We start from the raw sequence: 18156 nt of genomic DNA, 5'->3' as shown, positions 1-18156 counted from the left end.
ACATGTCAAACTTTAGGATGTGTTAGGGACTAATTCATCTGTCTAACCATCAGAACTATTGACACTTGAAACGGTAAACACAGCTTATCCATCGAAAAAAAATCACCGCTGGAGTTAATTTATTTTCCGTGATTGAAAGCAGGTTCTTGAATGTAACTCGGTCAAAGTCAGATGTATCCTCGCAATGTTTTGCTGTTCTGTTAGGTCATGCATGATAAATGCTGACAAAGTTAGACTGTCAGACTTCCTTGATTTGGCGGCTCTGCCTCTCTTCTTTTTGCCACTCAGTGGGTCTCATTCATGAAACATGAGTAAATCTGTGTGTAGATTTGCACATAAAAGCTCACTCTACTAAAACTCTACTCCGGATTCATGAACGGTGCGGGAAACTCAGATTTGATCGTAAACACGTGTGTAACTTCATGAATGCCAACCCATCGTAAACTAACAACACGCCCCCGGTGATCAGCAATTAGCATAGATCTCCATACATGAATAGCCATATAAGGAGATCCTGACCACCATATTAGGAGGTAGGTGCATCCTGCTCACCTGCGGCCATGACGCAGAGTAGGGTGAAGCTGCAGTACCGGAGTAACCGTAGCTGTAGGACCGACCGCAGCTCTAGGACCGCAGCTGTAGGACCCGTTCGATTTACGTCACAGCGCTTCCTACCAAGTGGAGACTGCCGTTACCTGCTGATAATTTTTAATCTCGTCTGAAGTTACTGCCGTCAGATTTATCGACTACAAATCACCTCAAACGTGCTCCTAACTACTTTCTGGACATTGGACTCTCTCTATTCTACACTCTACTGGTCTTTTTACTAAAATTAAAGCTTGAATAATGTAGAATATTTATTAACTCATTGAGTGCCGCGCTCCTTTCCAAAGTTTTAGTCAAGTGTACCGGCAAATTAGACCATATTTGACTTTTTATTTTAGAGCCATAGTGTATTCTATATTATTGCCACCAACACATACTGTAGCTCATTTGAAAGGTTTAACTTTATCCTTCAAATGGCCACAAACCGTTTGTTTCTACGTGCCTCCGTTCCTGAGAAAAGTCAAGCTAAACATGGCTGGGTTTCACCAAAATCCCTCCTTTTTTTCTAGAAAAGGAGATAGAGCGTCTTTTATGAAAGGTGCGCTGTTTGTGTCTGTCGCTCTTCAGACACTCGCATTTCTGGATCAAAGGGCTCGTATAAGATAAATATACACAACAATTGTTGTTCTATTCACAAAACCACCATCGGGGGCGGGGGGGGCGCCACTAAACAGCAATAACACAGACGCACCGTGCCGTGTCACAGCCTCTCGCCGCGGAACGTGAGGCTCTGCCGGCCACAGCGGCTCGCGAACACCGGTCCCGCCGGTGGTCGCGGTCCGTCTGTGGTACGGGTCGGTGGTGCCGGTCTGCTTTGGTCCAGAGACCATCAGATTTTACCGCGGGAGGACTTTGGGGAGGACACGGTGTTGCTCCAGATGAAGACCGGGCGGGACAGTGGGCTGAGAGCTTCCTGGTTCAGCTCCCAGCTGCTGCAGCCTCGCGGGTGAGAGCGGAGCAGCAGCGGAGCAGCTGCGCTGCATCTGCATGCAGAACTCCGTTTGCAGAAGCTGAGTTATGATAAAAACTTCCAGATCATGAGCTGTCATGTGACTTTGATCGTCATCTATTTCAGTTCTCCTCGTCGTAGAGTCCCCAAATTTACATATAATGTGTATTAAAGTGTCTATTTTCATAATTTAAAAAAAAAGCAAAAAACGAAAAATTTCGTTTTTGGCACTCAACGCATGGGAACGAAAAACGAGAAATTACGTGGTTGGCACTCAATGAGTTAAAACATTTTCAAAAATAATATTATATATATTATCATATACATGTTAGGATGGGTATATTTGTGTAGTCTTATCCATAGATATATAAACGTTTATATATCTATGGCAGAGGTTGCGCTAGACTTTTTCGTCGCCGGTCATTTTGACTGACGGGGTCATAAAAATTCCGTCATAATCTATTTTTACCGGTCACTTTATTTATTTTTTTAAATGATAATAATGCCATATTCAATAGCATTCAATTTTAATTCATGTTTAATTCATATCAAGTCCAAACAAATTGAACAGAGAATGCTCCGGAGCAGAGTCTGCGTCAGAGCACATCTAGTGGGTCATTCAGTGAATGCGGGGGTCACTTTCTGCCACTCAACATCTAAATACAACGTAAATACCTGATGATGACATCAGTTTTCTGTCAACAATCAACATGCTAACCCATGTGTTAGGCTATACCAAAACATCCAAAGGAGCACGTTTTCACATAGGCACCGCATAGTGCACTGGCGTTAGCTCTCTCTCTCTCTGTCTCTGTGCCTCTCATCTCTCTTTTACGCAGCACGCAGCCACTGCGCATCACTGAAACAACTGAAGCAGACCACACAGCCAGATGCAGCACAAATTCAGACAGGACAAAACCCACTCACCTTTAAGTGTTATAAACAATGCCACGGCGGGCAGAATACATTAAAATAAGGCTTCGTTACCTTTAGAAGAGTTGTGCGCGGCGAGTGTGTGAAACGGTGATGTCCTGCCCCCACCGCTCTACCTGTACAGAGACACACCGCTGTGTAGCTACAGCTACGTAACTTAACAGCTGACTACTGTCAGTCCCTCGGACACTGCAGCTGAATCTCGCCCGTTAAATCATAATCGACCGTCATATTTGCACTGACACGACTCCCATCAACATTTAATCCACTTGTAATGTTTGGAGTTTGAATACTGCGGGAAGCTTTCTGTCTTCTTCTCTGTTGTTGGTGTTTCTGTGTGGCAGCGCTACAGCGCCACACACGCTCCACACAGGCCTGGGGTAGGTACTACAGCGTTCTACTGAGCGCACCAGCCAGCTGTGAGGTTTTTTTTTTTTTAATCTAATTCTCACCATAGTGACTTTGAGACATTGTATATGTTTTATATCGTTATCCACCGCTCCATTTATTGATTATCCGCCGGCTTCATTGTAAACAAATGCACATGGCCAGACGGCCATGGCTGTGAATTGCAATCTGTCAAAATGACGGATGGCCTCAAAATTTTTCCGTCACCGTTTTAAAAAAACGGTCAATGACGGAAAATATCCGGTTAACGCGACCCCTGATCTATGGTCTTATCTGTCATAAACACGTTTACTGTCGCGGACTTCCACCGAGCTCCTTTTTTTTTTTTTTTTTCACCGTGACCGACAAGAGCAGTGACAGAGAGGCTCTAGCGCAGGTTTGGTTTTCAGCAGCGGTGTGGAAGATGGCAGATAGCCTCCACTGTCCCTGTAACAATCTACAAGTCATTTATTATGCTGTTAAATGACGGTAAATATGAAACATAAGGTAAATATCCATAGTTCTCCTCCTCTGCTGTCCTCTGATCAGAGCGGCGTCCCTAGCAATGGCCTGTTTTACCTAGCAACGGTCTGGAAATCGACTGCTGGAATTATTTTTCTGTTGTTTAATCAGCTCCTTTATTCATTGCCTAAACACAATTACACTTCTCACTTAAACTGATCGTCTACACTCTACACACACTACACTACACACCTGATCTTTTTACTAAACTTAACCAACTCCTTTCTTCGTTGCCTAACTCAAACTCAAAATGTGAACTTGTAATATAAAATTCAAAGCGGAATAATATAACGGTCAAAGCGGTGACCGTTTCCATAGTAACGCAGCAACTTCCGAACGTTGGGGGTGTTGGGGCGCTGTGACGTAAATCGAACGGGTCCTACAGCTGCGGTCCTACAGCTACGGTTACTCCGGTACTGCAGCTTTATACTATTGATGACGCAAACGAGGAAAGAGGGAGAGAGAAAAAAATAGAGATCACGGATCGAAGTCATTTTGGGTGAAGTGGAGTCCAGAAAAATATTTAATTCTCTTCTGTTAGTAGTGGTGTGACTGGTACAGGTCAAAGGCGTGGAGGGAAGAAACAGATTTAGTGAATTAAGTATCCTTGGTTTATTAAGAAGTAAAGCCAGAATAGTTCGATATGAAACATGGGGAAAAAAAAAACATACACATAACTACAGAGCTACAGCAGCGACGGGAGGAGGAGGCTCTTCACAGCCTCAGCTGTAGAGGAGCATGGTTGTATCAACACATGAAGTTATATAGGCAGGTTATATTCTTACAGAAGCACCAGCCATCTGTCACAGCTCCATCCAAACCGGTGCTGACTGCGCTGCTGCGCAGGGTGAAGTGTGCGTCCACCGAGCGTTTAGCAACACAAAAAAGTTTTTTCCGGTTTTATATCAGATTATTATCATCATAAGATGGAGCCTTGACGTGTTTGTGCGTGTCCGATCCCTAAAACGTCTCTCTCTCCAAATATTTCTAATTGTTTGTCATGTTTAAATTACATGTTTCAAAGGTGTCGGCGTATTTTGAACATGAGAGAGAGTAATACGGATTAAAATTGTAATTTTCAACAGTGACAAGCAGTATTTATTTGCATTCCTACATTTACACAAGCGCTACACACAGTCCGGAGCAGGTGTAGATTTTGTGAGTAGCTACGAAAAAATCAGCACTACTAAAAGATTGATGAATGCGGAAATCCACGTAAATTTGCGCTGCTCAGGGTTTACACAAAAATCTGTGCTGCTCACGTTTCATGAATGAGACCCAGTGAGTGTTCTGCAGTGACTTCTGAGTACCGTGACTTTGACGGTCCTACTGCTCACCTCCGCTCATTTGAAAAAAAAAAAAAAACCTCCGCTCATTTGATTGTGCAACTGCAGTGGGTGATTTATTAATACGTAGTAAGAAGCTAAGACTACCGTTTAAACGCACACATCATTTTGAACTCTTTATTAACAGAAAGTAGGCAGATTTTAAAAAATCAAAATAGGCTTTTTATAACAAAAAAAAGACATTCTATGTAACAATTTATGCTCAGCAGCCGTGGGCACCCCCATATAGTCAGAATGGTACGGTCTTGGTTAGATTCGACTACGAGGTTCATAGTCGAATCAGACCCCTCCGAATCGAATCGCCGAATAGTCGACTTTTGGAGGTCAGCCCTATAGAATAGATAATGTAATGTAATAGAATAGAATAGATGATGTAATGTAATAGAATAGGATAGAATAGAATAGATAATGTAATGTAATGTAATGTAATAGAATAGAATAGATAATGTAATGTAATGTAATAGAATAGAATAGATAATGTAATGGAATAGAATAGAATAGATAATGTAATGGAATAGAATAGAATAGAATAGATAATGTAGGAAGGAAGAATAGCCGATGCTGCTGCAGGTGCTAATGGGGATCCTAATAAAGAAAAGAAAGATAATGTAATATAATGTAATGCAATAGAATAGAATAGAATAGAATAGAATAGATTAGACTAGATAATGTAATGTAATGTAATACAATACAATTGAAATCCTCTGAGCAACTGGAAAACAGACCCAATATCCCCAGGTCCCCTTTTTCTCTAAAGATGACGTGTCACATTTTTAGTTGTCAGCAGTAAAACAAAAATCACCAGTTTTAAAGAAATGACTCCACCACTTGTGTCTGTTGCTCTTTTTTCCCAGAAGCCCACAGTGCGCCACATGGCCTGCTCCCCTGATGGCCGTCATATTGCTGTGCTGTGTGAGAGGTGAGTGCAGCTGGTCGTGTGTGAGTCATGTGACTGGACAGGTGCTGCCATGTCATTTCACTTTGGATCAGTCTCAGACAGAGGAGATCACAGATGGAGCCTGAGGTTTATATACAAGTCACTCCACAAAAATAGTCTAAAAATATCAAAGTAAAAATAGTTGTTGACATTGTCCTTTTCTATATGAAACATCAGAGGGTTTCGTCAGTCCAGCTCAAAATAGACACTTGACCAATCCATCTGTCTGTTGGAGACAGTGTGGATGCCTCCAAACAGATCATTTCCACATATTCTGGTCTTGTCTGGTCTGGCAGGAGGTCTAAAACATTTAGCAAAAAGTACTTCAGACAGACATTCCTTTTGAGTTAGTATCATTATATTTAGGAGTTCTACCATCAGAACACGTCTCCTCTAATGACAAATACTTATTTCAGATTTGAAGTGCTGCTTGTAGAAAAGCCATAACAAGGAAGTGGCTAAAACTGTCAAAGTGGTTTGACATCATTTATGACATTATAAGATGGAAAGAGTTACTTTTGCCATAAGACGAGAGCAGGGCCTGTTTTTTAAAAGATTTTTGAAAAGATTTCCTGCACTTTGAGGGGCTGGAAAAAATTGTATTAAAGTGAACAATGGAACTGTGTTTTTTTTTTTTCAGGCAAAACCTCTTTTAGGCCACGAAAATAGGCCGTTTCTTTGGGTCTGTTCACAACACTGTATGTTGTAAATCTCTGGGCAGGGCTATGGGCTGGCGTTGCTAACGGGAGGAGTGCAGAGAGTCTGCTACTGCAATTAAAGTACTTAGGGGCTATTTGTAGATCATACAACCCCACTTTAAAAAAAATGCTACTATCCCTTTAACACAGTTTTTGTTCTGCTCTGTATGAGTGTAATGGTACTGAAATTACTTTCTATGTTTCTCCCTGATAAAAAAAAAAAGAGAGAGAATTGAAGATGACAGGAAGGTGTTAGTAGCTCTTCTACGGCAGCAGTATGTCAGCTGACCTCTGCTGGTGTAAGGGATAGTTGAGGGAGGGGTATTTTTGGATTTACAGAGTTAAAAGAGACCAGAGGTCAGTGTCCTTCAGCTGGAACCTCTTGTCCAGCTGTTGTTGTTGGGGGTAGATGGGGGGGGGTAGGGGGGGAACTCACCTCATCAGGAGAGAACAGATCTCACACAGTTGATTCCTTCAGCTCCATTTCTGATGAAGACATTGTTGTATGAAGGACTGTGGTGACTCGGTGGTCCCCTCATCATGTGTCTAGTCCCCTCAGACTGTCCTGGGTTCAGTTCTTCAGTCTGCGGGGGGGGAGTGAAGACAGGCTGGTCCCACACAGCAGGCTGTCCCTGTCCCACTGTCCCCTCCACGTGACCTTTGACCCAGAGGGACGGCTCTGGCTGCTGATGGACGACGACCACGCTCCACTTCAAGTCTACACACACACACCTGACTCCTGGCAGGTAGAGTGTCACACAAATACACACACACTTAGGTTTTAGTTGAATGATGGGTCTGTTGTCAGGGAAACGGTTGAACGCTGACATCATACAGCAGCAGAGGCTACCTGGATCACACACACCTTTCAAACTCACTAGTACTGCTTTACTGTGAGGAGGTTAAAGGGATAGTTCAACATTTTGGCAAATTGGCCCATTGCCATAATCGCTATAGTCATAGCAGTAGGTTTGTTACCTTTATTTTAAAGCCGTGAGCTGCTCAGAGCTACACTACGGAGGCTCATGGGATTTCTTGGTTCCCCTCATCAAACTCATCAAATACACAATCCAACAACTCCACAACGCTCTGGTGGACAAGTTGTGACCTGCACATTCACCACGCTATGAGATAATAACACAACGTTACCAGACAGAGTTGTTTTAGAGGGAAATTCATGCAAAACCGCTGATGCACGTTGCCTTCAGGGACAGTTTTTCATCAACAGTCTCTGTATTTCCCTCTAAAACAACTCTGTCTGGTAACGTTGTGTTATTTTCTCATAGCGTGGAACTGAAAAAAGTAGTGCTGTTAGTAACACCGTTATTCCCATTGCTGCAATTGAACTTAACTTAACTAATAACTAATCAAATCAGTCAAGTCTCATAACAGTTTGTATGTGAGTTGTTGCCATGTTAACTTGTGACAGATCACTCGGACTCCTTCACTGCACTGTTCCATCAATCTGCATTCAGACAGATATATGCTCTTTGTTGTTTTATTAAAAAAAAAAAAAAAAGCACCACAGAGAGCTGACTGACTGCTGGAGCTGCTGAGCTGCTCTGGTTGGGATCCAGCCTGGACTGTGATTGGACGTGGCTGCAGTGACGGCTCAGCTGTCTCTGGTTCTGACTCTGACCTGTGACTCTCTCTGCTCTGTCCAGTGTGAAGCTGTGAGCCCTGAACTCAGCACGGTGATGGAGGCCTTCAGGCCACACTGGGAGGCACTGGAGGGTGAGACACACACACACACACACACACACACACACACACACACACACACACACACACACACACACACACACACACACACACACACACACACACACACACACACACACACACACACACACACACACACACACACACACACACAGCCTCTTGTCAGTGTGTCCTCCCACTCTCTCCAGACAGAAATAACCTGCTGTGTCACATGACTTGACACAGTGCCTCCCCCAGGCATGCTGTGCTGCTTCACCATCATCTGTTTATTAGTGTGAAATGATGGAAGGGCTGATCCCTGGTCAGCTGCTGCTCAGCCTCCTGTTGGTTCAGGATGGAGGGAAGCCCTCTGCTCTTTAGCTACACCTTCAGGTGTGACAGCTCCCATCCACCTCGACTCAGCTGTGTTCAGTGCGTAACAGCAGTTGCATAATACCTAACACAATAAGCCAAGACGAAGAGGAGAGAAAACATCATCCCTCTTGAATGCTGCTTCAGCTCTACCATTACTTGGAAGATCAGGAAGCCAGTGGAGGCCAGTGAGTCTGTAGAGCACTGATTCCCAACCAGGGGTTTGATTTGATTTATTTAGCACAAGTTAAAAAAAAAATGCAAGGAGGGAGGGTCATTCTGACCCACGCTGTGCTGTTTTGTGAATGAATGACAAATAAAGTTGATTTGAAAAAAAAAAGTGTGCCACAGGCGGGAGCCAGGAACAGAATCAAAAGGATATCAGAGCAATGCTGATGGGAGACATGCTACCCTAACAAGCAGTCCAGGGTTCAAATCCCATAATATGATTTTTTTTTTTTTTAGCATTAAGCCATGAAGTCCTACAATACCGGTTGCCGTTGCCATGGTCGCTCGTAAACACCGTTGTGGCGTGATGTCATCAATGATCAACTGCGCATGCCGGTCACTTCAGGAGCGTGAGCTGTTCACACAGCGATCCATAGACAGGCCACAGTTAAAGACGTCATGTGAACACCCAAACAAAAAATCGGATTTGAGCAATAAATGGGAATTGTGCATTAAGAGCTGCAGTGTGAACGTAGAGACAGTGATGAGCAACACTGGGGCTCCACAGGGAACTGTTCTGGCTCCGCCCCTGTTCACTCTGTGTGGTGGATGTGACAGCGGCCTTCAGTCATGATAGTGACACACTCACTACACATTGACTGAAAGACCTTCAGAGTGTTCGTGGTGAACAGTAACAATTAGTCAGCACACTATGGCTTTTGAAGAAAGCATTAAAGGGTAAAACAGAAACCAGCTTATACCAGAACCTACCTGAGAATCATCAGGTGTTGAAGTTCTCTGAAGTATCAGGGATCCAGTCACAGTTGTCAGAACAACCTGTTCTGCTACAAAACACATGTGTACTTGTAATATTTAATCAGTGTAATTACATTTCTAAAATGTAAGGACACAGGCCTACATTGTTTCATCCATGTCAAACATCCATGTCTTCCTGTTCAGCTTAAGTAGCTCTAAGAGTTGTTGTGACATTAAGTAGAGCTGTGACTGAACAACTTTATCTTGTATTGGAGTCATACTGGACCAGACGCTCTGTACTGTACACTGACTGATAGAGCTGGAGACTTTGTCCACCTCTCAGTAGTTCAGAGGAGGCAGCAACGTGGGTCATATGATTCAGTTGACTTCTCCTCTGGTCATCCTCTCTACACTTGTAGTGTTCTCACTCAGAGTGTAGCAACTCTGTTTCAACACCGAGTTAAACCGTGTCCAATGAAAACATGAGTCGTGGTGGAGTTGACCATTTACTCAGCAGTCTTCAATGACAATTGGTGAAAACTGTAAATACAGCAAATATTGCATTTTAGATAACATAAAACATGAATTAACACAATTGTAGGCACAATGAATTACCGTAATTATAGCCTGCAGAACGTTTTTAAATGTGTAAATAACATAGACAAAATGTCCCTTTTTAATTACAAATAAAATATATATTTCTAGCAGCTATCACTATTTATTGTTTTTAACACCTTAAACATGAAATGTGTACACTTACAGCGTTGCCTGTACAATATTTCTCAGCGGGTGGCTACGATAGCTTCAGAACATGTCTGCCTCGCTCTCAGTCCAAGGAGAAAAGAACTAAACAGAAAGTCAACCAACACAGGTGACCTTTAGGAAGTGATGTCATCAGTGAGTGGACCTTCAAAATAAAATCCTCTTAAAGAAACCTTTTAACCTTTTTACTCTTATTTTGTAACTACAACACATAAATGTATTATTTTAAAGCAGACATCACAAATGAATAAGAGAAATGCCTTAGAGGCAACACAACACTATAAGAAGTTAAAATGCTTGTTTGGAATCCCCACCTTTTGTGCAGCTGGTGTGTCTCTATAGTCCAGTAATTTTAAGCCAAAAAAGGGGTCAACGTTGAACAAATTGCAACAGAAGCAAACTCAACTGATTTTGTATCCTCAACATGTCCTGAGTGAGGGAAAAAAGCCCAGAAGAATCCCATTACTTACATTAAGACAAACAAAAAATGTATTATGTTTTTTGAAATTCTTTGTTAACATGAGCAAATTTGCATAAATTCCACCGTTTTGTAAGTTTTGTAATGTATATATATATTCGATCAAAACAACAATCAAAAGATAAGTGTCCTTCTCCTTGAAGGGATAGTTCACCCAAAATTCAAATTTCACTCATTATCTACTCACCCTCATGTCGACTAAGGGCTGGGAGAAGCCACTAAACAACAATAACACAGACGCGCCGTGTCACAGCCTCTCGCCGCGGAACGTGATGGTCTCTCGGCCAAAGCAGCTCGGGAACACCGGCCCCACCGCTCCATCCACATGCATAACTCGGTTTGCAAAAGCTGAGTTATGATAAAAACTTCCAGATCGTGAGCTGTCATGAGTCTTTGATTGTCATCTATTTCAGTTCTGCTCGTCGTAGAGTCCCCAAATTTACACATAAGGTGTGTTAAAGTGTCTAGTTTCATAATTAAAAAAAAAAGCAAAAAACGTAAAATTACGTGGTTGGCACTCAATGAGTTAACAAAGAATTTCAAAGAACTTGTAATACATTTTTTGTTTGTCTTAATGTAAGTAATCAACTCAGTAATTTTCATGGCGATATCTAAAGGTTAAAGATTTTACCTTATTCAGATGAGAAAAATAATTAATAGGTGTGTGAATGGGCTATATTTGGGTCTTTTTCTAAACTATCCCCTAATGGGATTCTTCTGGGCTTTTTTTCCCTCACTCAGGACATGTTGAGGATACAAAATCACTTGAGTTTGCTTCTGTTGCAATTTGTTCAACCTTTTTTCATAAAATGACTGGACTACTAAGCTTTTCCCTTCTGCTCTCCTGTAGCCTCCACGCGGAGCAGCAGCAGCTCGGAGCATCTGTACAAGTCCAGTTATGATAACGTGGCCGTGTACCTGCAGAAGAAGCAGCAGCGTCTGGAGGAGCAGCAGCTGAAGAGGACCAAGACACAGGAGAGGAAACAGAACAAGAAGAAGAAGAATTCAGATGGAGGGACTCCATCATCCACCTCAACATAAACTTTCAGTTTCCTTTATGTTAATGAATCTAACTTGAATATGTGCTCTGAAGAAGCATCTGGGGAGAGACTATACAGATGTAATTTTTTTTTTGATTTAGTTTTTCAGATTTTTACTAAATGAGTGAACAATGCTGTTTGTGAATGATTCTCTCATTAACTCTGAGCAGTGACTGGTCTGAGAGCAGCTGCTGCGTTCAGTCTGTGGCTGCACGTCACTGCAAAATACACAGCTCATCATCTGGCCTTTCTATTTAATGTCTATCTTCTATCAGAATTTTTCTTTATCACTTTGATGAAAGCCTCACAACTCTTACACAGTTCTCAGAACAGATAGTGCTTTACTCTCCCCATTCAATCTCCAGTGCAAGTCCTCTAAAACAATCAAAACCTCACCAGTCAGAACCTGCAAAGTCAGTCAATCACTTCACAAGTGTCACCAGTGAATTAAAACTGAACTTTAAAGGGGACATATTATGGAATTATCATTTTTTGACGGCTCTTTAAAATATATTTGGGTGTTTGTCTTGTCATTCAGCCCCCAAAATGTGCCAGCTGACAAAAAAAATCTGTAATTTTCAGGCTCCAGAGGTTGAAATCCATGTGGTTTTATGAGCTGTTCCCTCAGTTGTCTAGGAATGATGTCATTAGTTTTCAAATTCTAATAACACATTTGCATAACCCCACCCCTACCTGTAATGTTTGATCTTTGGGGTATTTTGACCAAAGCATGTCACAGACACAGACATGTCTATAGGACACCTGGGAACTATTTGAATTCTTGGAAATGGGACGTAATATGTCTCCTTTAAGACTCAGACAAGTGACGTTTTTATACTTAAAACCTGAATGAAATAAGGCCGGAACAGCCCACTGACAGGTGTCATGATGGAGTGTTATTCACATCACCTGTCAGTAGTCAGAATGTTAGGCCTGGTTGGTGTATATGGATGCATGATGACAGATGATGTATTTCCAGAGGAGTGGCTATATTTTAATTCCTCAGGTCGTCCTCCATCTTCCACCATTCCACCTTGATCCAGGGACAAACAAACTGAGAGGAGGGGGAGCTTGACGGGAGCCTGAGAGACCAGAGACAGCTCTGTGAAGCCTCCGTGCTGATCTGAAAGCTTCTGTCTTGAAATATCTATGTTTATATTATGCCAAAAATATTTGAATTTCAATTCTTAATCCAATTGAGAGAATAGCAGCTGACGGAGTGAACATGTTCCTGCAGCCTCAGGACAGTTGCTGCTGACCTGTCATACACAACCATGTTCTTACATGTAGAAATACAACTGTGTTAAAGCAGAAGTAAGCGATCCGGTGGTTGTGGCTAACTTCTTGTCAGCCGATGGAGTTAGCAGCCCCCGCCCTCGTCCCTACGGCACCACATTCACGCGCATCCCTTGGCTGCACACACAGAGAGGACCGCCCCTTTATGCCGTTCTCTCTCCTTATTGGATAAAGGTTGTAGGATACAAGGAAAGTTTTCTCCTCGGCTTACAGCAGAGCAGAGTGACTGACAGACCCGTGTTTCCGACCAAACACTCTATATACTGTAAGTGATCCCTGTCGGAAGATAGAACTATTTAAGCCTTATATTAACACAAACATTCCGCTTTCTTCTGCTTTAAGTAGAGGGAGGTCACAATAACAGTTCAGAAAGATTGTGTAATTAAAGTCACCTCTTTATTTTGTAGGAAAGAACAAATGTCACTATAAATCTGTACAATCTGTAAAAAACAACTGTTCAAAAAAAAAAAACATAAACATAGTGGTCTGCTGTGCAAATGCAGACGGTCCCTGAAGAAGGCTTTGGATTGTCCCTCTGGTTCTGGAGTCCAGCCCTGTAATGCGGTCTGAGAGCCACTGTCAGATCACATGACCACTGAAGTGGTCCAGGGTCAGCTGGGCTCAGCTGCTCAACGAGGTCTCTGCTCCACTCTGAGTCCTGGGTTGGAAACACATGAGACTGATGAGGAAAACACTCAAACACACTCGCACACTACCGTACTTCTCAGCAACATCTGTACTCACAGACCAAGTGACTGATGAGATCTGGTCAAGAAGAGACAAACAGCTAAAAAACCTACACAGTGTACAACTCCATAGAGAGTTTTTGACCTCATATACTAGAAGCACTTTTACTACTTGACTTTATTCCTCCATGCTTGTCCTCCACTCAGACTGATCTGTCTGTTGTCTGAGGTCACAATGACATTGACCGCTGAATACCGACGTCTCACCACCTGAGACATTACAACAACTGACAGAACGTGTCCTCATCAGCCAGGTTCACTGAGCCCTGTAGTGGCAGGTTGTGTTGGTACATGCTGCTGCAGGCTCTAGCTTGTTCACTTCAATTTAAATACATTTATTTGTTTATTATAGCCAAATCATTAATAGATTTTATCTCAAGGCACTTTACAGGTTAGTTAGGGTCAAGACCTGACTTTGTTACAGAGAAAGCCAACACGTTTGCAGAGAGCATAATTAAAGAGAAACTCTTTAAACAGGAAGAAACCTCTAACCAGGACCATGGACATGGTTTTCATCATCTGAAGGTGTCTGGAGAAATGTGTGGCCCGGTCCTGAAGAGGCTCTCACCTGAATGTGTCTTCACTTGAGCCTCACTGCGTTCCTAACTGCCTATGGAGGACATACCTGACTCTAACGCAGTACAGTGTCTTCATACCCTGGGATGTAAAATGTCTCTCACTGTCTTTCCTTGGATTTAGCATCACTGTATTTGTTTATATTACAGTTTTTCTCTGTTGGTTTGGCTCATTTCTTGAAACAGAAATTACATTCTTAAAACTATAAGACCATTTGGCCAAACAGTCTTACAGTTCTGCACAACATTACAGCTCACTAGCAAAAGCGCATATCTCTCCCAAAACTGTTCACACATGCTTCAAAACTAGATTCCTTTACCATGTAAAGTGTCAGTACCATCAAAATGGCAAAGATCTTTCTCAATTGCTTTTGGCTCATTTGCATTCACTTAGTGCTTTTACCAAAAATAAACTGGATGGTTCAGCATAACACCATGGATGAGCTGCAGAACCTCATATCTCTCCCAAAACAGTTTACTTATGTGTCAAAAACAAACTTCTTTCTCATGTAAGTAGTCAGTGCCCCCAAAATGCATCATCCCTGTGGCATTCTGTGAGCACTGCAAGTCAAAATGCTTAGATGTTTTGTCACTATGGCAGAGACGTATAAAACCTAAGAAAAGGACTTTACAGTAAGAGCAGCCTCCAAAGTTTGACATCACACACACTGCACTCATATTGCCAAGGAAATTGTGAATTTTATTCACATATAGCCTACATAAAGTAACTCAAGATTATGTACTGTAAAAACAAAATGTATAGGCCTACAGTTCTCTGTACATGTATGAAATATGAACACAAAAAAAAACAGAAAAAATATACCAAGCCTATAGTGAGTAGAGACATTTTCACTGGTCATCACTGTCATCACCCTCTGTCTCCTGGCCACCATCTTCATCCTCCTGACCATCTCATACACTGCGCTCTGATTGGCCACATATTTTCATCAACATCACCCTAGAGCCCAAAAGGTACAGGCCCTACGCGTTTGGCAGCATTCACAATCATAGACAGCACCAGTCAGGTAGCTAAACAGCTGATTGATTGGTCATCTGAGATGTAGGAACTCCTCCTTCGTTAGTCAAGTTCTGTTCTCATGAATTTATGAAATGCTGCAAGAAATTCATATGGTTTTCATGGTATTAGCCTACAGTATGTTGACTAATTTTGACAGTTGAACAGACTATTGTGCATATGATGATTTACACAGTGAAATCATGCTGACATGTTTTGGAGAGAGCAACCATTAGACTGAGAATCAACTAATCAGCTTAGATCAGCAAGATCTATTCATTTGGAAAATGTGCTAAATGTATGCTCATTGTGCTAACTCTAGGGTACTTGTACATAACCATTTGCAAAGATGCACTAAGACACTTGAGACATGTACTAAGACATTTGCAATTTGATGAAATCAATGAGAAATGCCATTCTGTTGTGAACATTTGCAAGGTGGTTTGGAGATTTGTCCATGTTATTTTGAGAATGTAATTTCTGTTTCAAGAAATGAGCCAAACCAACAGAGAAAAACTGTAATTGCTGATTCCCATCTGAATGAATGAAGACTGTGAGAGTTTCTCTACAAACAGAAAAGCGCCATCAGTAAATTGAGTTAATGGGCTCCTGTCTGTAGATCTCAGCAAACTGTGCAACTGCTGCTAATGAAGAACCCTCCTGCTCCCAGCCACACTGGATTCTCATATTGTGGAGCTATCTGGATCAGTCTAATTCAGGTTATTTGTATAGTCCTAAATCATAGCATGCATTATCTGAAGGCTCTTTACAGAGTAAGGTCAAGGCTTTAACTTTTGTCACAGCAAGAGAGAAATGCACAGAGAACAGCTCTTGGTGACAGAGGGAGAAGAAAGTCCCTTTTTACAGGCTGAAAACCTCCAACAGACCTGGGCTCAGGATGGGCTGGATGACACCTGCCTCACTCATAAGTTCAGATTTTTGCACACACATTATTATATAAAACCTAAACCACCTAAACCCAAAGTCTTTTGATGTTTCAAAGAAATAAGGATATACAACATGTTCCTGATAGAAATCCACTCGGGTCACTGACAGTGACCTCTGGCCACAGTCTCTGGGCCTCCAGATAAAATCCTTAAAGCTCCATATATTAGCAAGGTAGATGTTTGTGTTAAAGCTCCGTACATTAGCAAGGTAGATGTTTGTGTTAAAGCTCCATACATTAGCAAGGTAGATGTTTGTGTTAAAGCTCCATACATTAGCAAGGTAGATGTTTGTGTTAAAGCTGTTTGTGTTAAAGCCCCATACATTAGCAAGGTAGATGTTTGTGTTACAGTTTTTCTGTTGGTTTGGCTCATTTCTTGAAACAGAAATTAAATTCTTAAAACTATAAGACCATTTGGCCAAACAGTCTTACAGTTCTGCACAACATTACAGCTCACTAGCAAAAGCGCATATCTCTCCCAAAACTGTTCACACATGCTTCAAAACTAGATTCCTTTACCATGTAAAGTGTCAGTACCATCAAAATGGCAAAGATCTTTCTCAATTACTTTTGGCTCATTTGCATTCACTTAGTGCTTTTACCAAAAATAAACTGGATGGTTCAGCATAACACCATGGATGAGCTGCAGAACCTCATATCTCTCCCAAAACAGTTTACTTATGTGTCAAAACCAAACTTCTTTCTCATGTAAGTAGTCAGTGCCCCCAAAATGCATCATCCCTGTGGCATTCTGTGAGCACTGCAAGTCAAAATGCTTAGATGTTTTGTCACTATGGCAGAGACGTATAAAACCTAAGAAAAGGACTTTACAGTAAGAGTAGCCTCCAAAGTTTGACATCACACACACTGCACTCATATTGCCAAGGAAATTGTAACCATTTTTATTCACATATAGCCTACATAAAGTAACTCAAGATTATGTACTGTAAAAACAAAATGTATGCCTACAGTTCTCTGTACATGTATGAAATATGAACACAAAAAAACCCAGAAAAAATATACCAAGCCTATAGTGCAGTAAACAAAGTTTCACGAGTAGAGACATTTTCACTGGTCATCACTGTCATCACCCTCTGTCTCCTGGCCACCATCTTCATCCTCCTGACCATCCATACGCTGCGCTCTGATTGGCCACATATTTTCATCAACATCACAGCGGATATTTTCCCTCGCGATGCAGGCCCTAGCCCTAGCCAAGCTCTATATATACGCGTTTGGCAGCATTCACAATCATAGACAGCACCAGTCAGGTAGCTAAACAGATTGGTCATCTGAGATGACCTCCTTCGTTAGTCAAGTTCTAATTTCACCTGACTGTCAATTACTGTCATGAATTTATGAAATGCTGCAAGAAATTCATATGGTTTTCATGGTATTAGCCTACAGTATGTTGACTAATTTTGACAGTTGAACAGACTATTGTGCATATGATGATTTACACAGTGAAATCATGCTGACATGTTTTGGAGAGAGCAACCATTAGACTGAGAATCAACTAATCAGCTTAGATCAGAGATGGGGACTCGAGTTTGCGACACCCACATTGACTTCCGACTTGACTTGGACTCGTGCCCAAAAGACTTCAGACTCGACTCGGACTCGTGTTTTGAGACTCGTGAACAATCTTTATTTTTTTTGGGCTCGTGCCTCCCTCGTGATAGGACGACCGACGATCTTTTTCTTTTTCTTTTTTGCCGTTAACACCCACTAGCGGAGCAGCGCCACATGGCCGGTAACGTTATTCAGATGGAGGTTAGATCTTCATATTGAACTCCTACAGAGTGCAGCCAAACACCAGTGTCTAAAGAGAGAGGAGCAGCAGAGCTCCTCTGACAGCGCAGTCAGCTGCTGCGGGTGAGTGACAGTCGACTGTGAACCGGCTTTTTTTTTTTTTAATAGCGG

The 18156-nt window shown here is 42.0% G+C and overlaps 2 protein-coding genes across 7 annotated transcripts in view; one reads left to right on the top strand and one right to left on the bottom strand.

Moving 5' to 3' along the window:
* Positions 1 to 11800, top strand: part of wdr4 (WD repeat domain 4) — a 32343-nt gene extending 20543 nt beyond the window's left edge. For 2 of the 3 annotated variants that reach the window (XM_085764438.1, XM_085764437.1), the window contains exons 8-11: positions 5598 to 5662; positions 6938 to 7124; positions 8043 to 8112; positions 11466 to 11800. In XM_085764438.1, the coding sequence (XP_085620564.1) occupies positions 5598 to 5662; positions 6938 to 7124; positions 8043 to 8112; positions 11466 to 11656 (513 nt within the window). In that variant the 3' untranslated portion in view covers positions 11657 to 11800. The remainder of the gene's footprint in view (positions 1 to 5597; positions 5663 to 6937; positions 7125 to 8042; positions 8113 to 11465) is intronic. The other variant, XM_085764439.1, reaches the window with a different exon arrangement.
* A 1532-nt stretch (positions 11801 to 13332) lies between these two features.
* Positions 13333 to 18156, bottom strand: part of pde9aa (phosphodiesterase 9aa) — a 47942-nt gene continuing 43118 nt past the window's right edge. For all 4 annotated transcript variants that reach the window (XM_085764254.1, XM_085764255.1, XM_085764253.1 and 1 more), the window contains one exon: positions 13333 to 13609. The gene's annotated coding sequence lies outside the window, so the exon portion shown is untranslated. The remainder of the gene's footprint in view (positions 13610 to 18156) is intronic.

The sequence above is a fragment of the Trachurus japonicus genome, chromosome 21, assembly GCF_045865225.1.
Source record: "Trachurus japonicus isolate A0001 chromosome 21, Traja_1.0".
NCBI lineage: Eukaryota > Metazoa > Chordata > Actinopteri > Carangiformes > Carangidae > Trachurus > Trachurus japonicus.
Note: the sequence above shows the minus strand (reverse complement) of the source record. Positions and strands in the feature narration are given on the sequence as shown.